Source organism: Arachis ipaensis, chromosome B02, assembly GCF_000816755.2.
Source record: "Arachis ipaensis cultivar K30076 chromosome B02, Araip1.1, whole genome shotgun sequence".
NCBI classification, from domain to species: Eukaryota; Viridiplantae; Streptophyta; class Magnoliopsida; order Fabales; family Fabaceae; genus Arachis; species Arachis ipaensis.
In genome coordinates this window covers 84,830,268-84,837,983 of record NC_029786.2, presented here as the reverse complement: position 1 = coordinate 84,837,983, position 7,716 = coordinate 84,830,268, and the positions used below count along the sequence as shown (strand labels likewise).

At 31.2% G+C, this 7,716-nt stretch overlaps 1 protein-coding gene across 1 annotated transcript; it reads right to left on the bottom strand.

Annotated features, from left to right (window-relative positions):
• On the bottom strand, positions 3,070-5,285 carry LOC107628439 (mitochondrial import inner membrane translocase subunit Tim9). The gene is made up of 2 exons (XM_016331109.2): positions 4,808-5,285; positions 3,070-3,543 (listed from the first exon to the last, which is right to left on the bottom strand). The coding sequence occupies exons 1-2, from the start codon at positions 4,900-4,902 to the stop codon at positions 3,351-3,353; spliced, it is 288 nt and encodes a 95-aa protein (XP_016186595.1). The 5' UTR covers positions 4,903-5,285; the 3' UTR covers positions 3,070-3,350.

Below are 7,716 nucleotides of genomic sequence, written 5' to 3'. Positions count from 1 at the left end.
TCTGTAGGTTCCTTCCATTTGTCTTTACTTTCCATTTATAATTCCAGTAAATTTTATTTTTCAAGCAAGTTTATCTTTCAAGTTAATTTATCTTTCAAGAATTCTTTAATTTCCATGTCCAATTTACATTTCAGTAAATTTAATTTTCAAGTCAAAGCCCTTTGATCTAGTCGAAGGCACCTTTACTGCTTTGTTTAAATTTCAACGCAATCTTTCCAATTTCAGTTAATTTACTTTTTGAAAACTTCATTTTTCATTTCTTTTGTTCTTCTACAAACTTCGATTTATATTTCATTTCGATTCCCGTCTAATCGAAGACGCTTTGATGCACTTATAGAAAACTGGTACCTGCAAAAGAGGAGTTGGTTTCGCTCCCAGACCATTAAAATCGAACCACCATCGATTTGCTAAAAATCGACAAAAGAATTTCTATCCTTATAATTTCACCATAAATCCAATTATACCTTTTAACCTATCACATACATCTCTCTCACTCTCAAACACTACTGAAAAGTGAAAACTATCAAGAACTATTTTTTTATCTTTTTTGTTTATGATTTATTGTGTTTAAAATATGAATATAGTCTTGTTGAACTTTAATATCTTATAAATCATGTTGTATGACTGCAATTTATGAAATTGAACATTTTAATTCAAATATGTTTGGTATTTTGTTGTATATTATGATCAAAAAAAGAATTATACAGGTTTTAGTATACCAAATATGACTAGAATAGTTTATTTTTTTCCGATTAGTTTCAAAACCAAAAATAACAAACAATACTATTCCAATTAAATTAGATGTGGTTTGGTTTACCTTGGATAGGAAAAATCAAACCAACCAATCTAATTAGGGTTCGATTACGGTGCTGAAGTAAAATTTTTTCAGCACCTGCTGAAACGAGGTGGATGTAAGCAAATCTCAACACGTGTTATAGTTGTTGGTGCAGTAGCAGACATAGATTGAAAAATAGCAGTGGTGGCAGGAATTTAAATGGGTTAATTACGATATGAAATCCCGTAATATGAAAGCATTAAGAAGTTATTACTTGTTAATGTGACACATGTTTTTGTTGATTTTTGTTGTTATTGGGTATGGGCTGTTTGGTTTTTGATGGAACTGGATTGGAAAGGCGAAGTTTGGTCAGAAAACAATTATGGGCTACGTAATATGACAAGAATAAAAATAGAAACAAAAGCAAAAATCAAAGAATACTTGTAATAATAAATTAATAATAAATTCAAAATGAAATAGTTAGGATAGTATGCGAAAACAAGCTATTTATCTCTTCTGGTCAATTGTGCCTTCGATTTTGTGTGTGTAAAATTATTGAGTTTATTTTTTAGTGTGTCAGAAAAATTAATAATTGAAAAAGTACAAAAATTAATTTTTATAATAATTTTTATAAAACATTTTTTTATAGTATGCTTAATAGAGCACAAGTTAGCAAAATTCTTTAAAAAAATATCGTTTGAAAACAAAATATATCGTAAAAAATCATTCAAACAAGCTTTTTGTTTACTTTGACAAAACATTTTTAACCAAAAATTTAATATCCTATTTTAACATTAGCGAATTAAAAAAAAATTATACACAATTTTAACAAAAACACTTGTTTTTCAAATTAAGAAATTAATACACCCACTAATACTATTAAATTTCTATTTAATTACCACAACTTTTACTAGAGCACATGTAATTTTTTTTCCTTTCCTTCTCATTCTTATTACTATTGCTTTCCCATTTTCTCTTTTTTATGTATTGTTTATAAGAATGTACGACTATACCATACTTTATCTGATGTATGACAACAACAAAAAAAAAAGAAAAAAAAACCATCAATATACCCATCTCTTGATAGGCCCAATTTTAATCCTTAACTGTCTCCAACTTCATTTTAATATAAACAAAATACTGATTCTATTGAATAAAATGATACGTGGCCGGTACAATAAACCCCAACCCACGATAGCAACAAAAAATTTCCTGTTCAACAGAAAAGGCCAAACCCAAATATTTAATCAACATTGGCTACCGATTACGCGGAGGTAATTACGCCCTGCCAAAACTGCAGTGCCTCGAGTTGTCTCTGTGCGTGCAACACAATCAACACACACGTCCTACTCTCCTTCATGCCAAGTCACTTAAGTATGTGCTGAAAGAATCTTACTTCAGCACAGTAGTATCCGCTATCTAATTAAAATCGATACAATTAGAATGGTTTTTTCTATCAAAACAAACCATTTCGCATGCAAACACCCCTTATACCGGTTAACTTAAGTATCTATATATATAAGGCAGAACTAATTTTTTTCAGTCAACATCAATTAATATTTTTAAAATTATTTTATTTATCTTAAATTCTAAATCCTAAATCAACTATTAACCTCAAACTCTAAATTATAAATCCAAAATCCTAAACTTTTCAAAAAAAAAAATTAAGAAGTAAAAATTAGCTAATATTAACTAATTAAAAACAAAAATATTATTTATACATTAAAACCAACCCTTAAAATCACCCACCATAAAATATATACAAAACACGAATATATAATAACCAATTTAATTGACTTTTTTGTGCTCATAAAATATTTGTTAAATTAATTGTTAACATCTAATCTAACAACTAAATTTCTTGTGAGTATTGAGTTACTAATTAATAAGGTTGAGATTCATAGCATGCGCCCAAATTAAAACATCATATTGCAACATATTAGATATTGGAAATTAGCTACTTCATAGCTATAGTTTTCTTCTAACAAATAAAGTGTAATGCATTGTGTTTGTTTTATGGACCTTCAAAAACGTGCACTTACCGGGGAAATAAGAAAAAAACATTTACAACAGCTTCGGCTCCAATTGCAGAAATACTTATTGATGTCATTATATTCTTCCAAGAGTCAATAATCTCATAATACGAAACTTCTTACTTTTCCCTATTAAAATGTAAATACAAAAATAAATTCTTAGTATAAAAGTAGCCAGAAAATGATTATCTTTCAAATTAAAAAACAAAATAGAAAAAAAAAAGACCATGGATATTTAAACAACTTTAGAAATTAGAGAAGCATCTATTGAGGACCTTGTTCAACAACTCCATGCCACTTTGCTCTTGGAATATGCTATTTAGACAATCGTCAACAAAGAAAGGGTGAAGATGATGGGCACATTGAATATGAACATCATGTCAAAACCAATCAGTATCACATTTTCTTTTATTCTATCTAAAGAAATTTCACTTGTCATGAATAGTTTTTGGTTAAGAACCACTAAAGAGGACAAACGTATACTAAACAAAAATTGCTCCATGTTACAAAAATGAAAAAATTAATTGTCCAGAAGGCAGAGGCTATTGAGAGACACCAGTATTTGCGCCTTGGTCAAGATCTGAAAATCTCGAACCAACTTGCGTGGAAAGCCTCATGAATTTTTCGGCGCACCTGAGAACACATGTTTCCTCTTTCTTGGTTAGGGTTTTCCGATAAAATGTATCGACACAATCCTTGAAACATCGCTCCACTAATGAATTATACATCCTTAGACTGCAATTTTAATGTAACAGAAAACAAATTAACAAAATCCACCTTATGCTACAAGTAAACAATTTCTACACCAAATGGACCTAACCATAACTTCTTCATTCACATCTCTTCAACTTCAAACTCTATAAATAGTTGCATTGCTTTAATATATGCACAAAACAGTGTTAGTTTAATATGTAATTTTGCCAGAAACTCGCATTTAAGATTAGAAAGCTATCTCATTTTTTGCTTCAGTTCTTAACAGTTAACACACCCAATTCTAAAGTATCCAAATGAATAAGAAAAAAAGAAATATGATATTTCAAAAAGACTAAAAATAATGAGAAATTCTGCATAAAACAGGGAACTAGAACAAAGCAATTTTTTTCTCATTCCAGCACTATAAGCATTTTTCTACATGGGAGTACATTGATTGGTGATGGCTTCAGACTTGTCTGAAAGGTGCTAGCTACATCTATTGGACCAGTCGGAAATACAAGCTTTCTTGCACCCAAACGGACAGGAGATGAACTCCATTTTCCCCTGGCATGCGACAACTAGTCGAGAAAGAAAGGAAGAAGGCCTAAACAAGCGAGACAAGAAGGAATTAAGGAGCTATTCCCTTAGTCTAGTGGCAGCGCTTAAAAATCATCATCTAACATGAGAAGGCAACATTTTTGATGCATCAACCGCAATAGAAACTATTTTTAAGCCATAGACTTCCCTGATTGATAACCTAATGATCTTAAACATTGAGTCAATTTGAGGATTCAAGATAGAACAGGTCGCATATGACAGGAATCGACAACTATATGGCGCATATAGAGAAGAGTCATTGAATTACTATGTAGAAACAACAATTCAGCTCCTAAAGAATCAATTCACTCAATTCAGCTCTCATACTAAAAAAAACACAACGATTTTAAAAGAAACACAACCCAATATTAAGTTGCCATGCTACCCATATCCTAAATAATAATCTAACAATTTCATATGTGAGCAACATGTGAAGTTCAATCAAGGCTCCATAAGTTCATTGGCAACAAATCAACCTAAAAAAATTAATAATAATTTTTTTTTCTTTTTTTAAGATATAGCTTCCAACTTCAGATCCCAATCTAGCATTCAATCCTCGGGGTAATTACCCTTCCAAATTCCAATATAGAAACCTCACAAACAACTAAATACAACTAAAAAGTGAATAACAAAACAAAAAACGAACCAAAGCTCCGAATCCATTATTTCAAAGCAACATTAAAATAAATAAATAAATAAATAAAATTACCTGTCTCGAATTTGTAGCTGGTCTACCATGGTGGACATTCGTTGCTTATCCTCTTCAGGAAGATCAGACATGCCACTAAAGATGCCCTTATCCATCTCCAATTTACACGAACAAGAATGAAACAAAGCAAAACAAAACGGTTAACAAGGTTTTGATTTTATTTGTAATTTGTTCTCGCTTCTAAGGTATTGGTGGGTTTTTTTTTTTGGTGACTTTTGGTGGGTTTATAGTTTTGTCAACTTTTTAGAGGGTTTATGTTTTAAGGTTTATGACAAGTAAAAGAAAAGGAAAGATAATAAAAAGAAGCGCGCAGGTTAAACCCTAAAACTTGCACAGCAAACAGTTTCAATATACATAAATTAAAGGCTCGATATTGGCCTATTGGGTTGAGTTACGGGTCAACCCGATTTTAAACCAAATAAATGAAAACATGAATTATGGAGAGAAAAAAGTAAATGAAGAACGGGGCTTGGGCTCAGATTTCTATTGGCATTCACATTTCCCCCTTATGGCACTTCTCTGTAGGTCGGTTAGTACAATTGTACAAACGCAGAGCAGATAGGTCTTCTCATTTTTTTTTATTATTATAAAATGTACTATTTTATTATATATTATTTTTAAGTAAGATAAAAAATAATAAAAAAAATATTAAATGGTAAAAAAATACACTTAATAAAATAATTAAGAGGATCAATTTTTTCAGCACGAATCTCTTATGTCTTTCGAAAGAAATTTGGAACATGGAGATTTCACAAAGATTAGGATGTTACTATGAAGGACGGCTCACAATATTATTCCGGTAAATTCTAATTTATTCAAAAAGAAAATATATAATTTATATGCAGGAGAAGAAAATCATTGAACATGTATTACTATCAAGGTTGCGATAACCGGATCGGTCAATAAACCGGTGAGGTGACTTTCACTGGTTCAGTGGTTCGACCGGGGTTCAACCGGTTTAATTAAATATTAAATAAAATTATTAAAAATTTAATATATAATTTTATATATTTAAATTCATTAAAATTCATGAATTTTTAAGTAAAAAAATTTTAATAGAATTTAAGATATAAAAAAAATTGAAGATGAAAAGTTCATTGATAATATTCAGATTTAGTTAAATTTATTGATAACTTTAAAATAATTAACTGAGGCAGAATTTTCACTCAAGCTGCAAAAAATTAAAGATCTTGCAGGCAACATTGTCAAGCCAAGGCTAATTATTCAACATCAATTCTCTTATACAATTCAATTATCCCTTTTTGGGCTGCCAATATACAATTCAATTGAATAACACATTGATGAAATTTCTTATTGTGCAACAAGCCTCTTATAACTAACCAAACCCTAACTAAATTCAACAAATTCAATGCTTTTCAACAACAAAAACTCAGAATACAGAGTTACAGACAACTCAACCTCCAAATCCAGAAACAGAAAAACTAAGTGAAACAATTCAAATTAAATTCAGACTCACATTAAGGAACAACCCAACTCAGAACACAATCCCAATTCAGAATCTAGTACAAAAAATCAACTCAGAAGCCAGAATCTTAGAAATCAAAACTAAAGAAGCAGCGGCTTACTGGAGACACGGCGAGGGAGGAATGACGGTGGTGACAGTGAGCTCAGAAGAGGATCATCAGTTTCTTTTTTTTATTTTAATTAAAGTTTCAAAACCAGATCAATTTCAGTACTGCACCATTCAAACAAAACAAATCAAATTCAAAACAACACAATTTACACAAAAATGTATACATATATACACAAAATTGAATCAGAGGAAACAGATCTAGAGAGAAAAATAAATTGTTCATAATATATGTAATTTGTTCATGCAGCTTGACAATCACAGAAATCAACTGATTCAGGTAAAATAAAAATTTCAAACTATTTCCATTCAGAAGCAACAAAAATATTCATGAAGCAGCAAACCGAAGCAGCAAACAGAACAGGCAGCATAGAAAATCAAAAACAAAAATCAAGATCAGAACATATTCAGAAGCAGCAAACAGATTGAAATGGTAATAAAAAAACCCAAAACGACGTCGTTTGGCATTGAAGTTGCAAACCACTAAACCGCCAAAAAATCGGACGGTTCTTCCGGTTCGTCGATTAACCGCCGGTTCGACCGGTTTTTCTACCGGTTTTTTGCCAGGCGGTTTTCTACGTTACCCGGACCGGTTAGGTAATCGGTTTCTGGTTTTTTTGGTTGAACCGGCCGGTCCGGTCCGGTTTTTAGAACCATGATTACTATTGTGCGGCTGGACAAGAGTTACTTGGTTTAGAGCTAAATGCAATGTACAATAACGACCGACACTGTAGTGTATTCTATTTGGGTATGTGCCTAACTAACATGTTGGAAAAAAACTAATAAAGTGTTCTAAAGAAGATTTTGAAATTAGTTAGAGCAAAATAGGTATCTTAAGCAGCTCATGTGTAGTTCATTAAAATGGACGTGTTAAAGATTTTTGCTACTATGGTGTCAGTCCAAATGCAAGCTGCTGCGTTTTATCCATTTTATTTTTTTTTTTTGTTAAACAAAATAACCAAATGTAGGATGCGTTAAGCCTTTTCAAGAGTTTAAATTTTTTTTTTAATTTCTGTTCAACCCAAATGCAGGTAACGTTTTATGCTTTTTCAATATTTGAATTTTTTTTATTTTCTTTTTGGCCCAAACGCAGCCTGCGTTTTGGGTAGCGATAGCAAAACGGGTCGAACCCGCCGGGTCAAACCGCCAATATCGCCAAAAAAGTTAATTAGTTTCAACCTTAGGATTGTCAGCTTTGGCGATGTCGATAACTGACCTGTTTTCTCGATAATGGGGTTTTATTGGGAGGAAGATTCTCTCTCTCTTTCTGGTAGAGCATGAAAATTTCTTTTAATATCTCTTAAATGAATGGTAAACT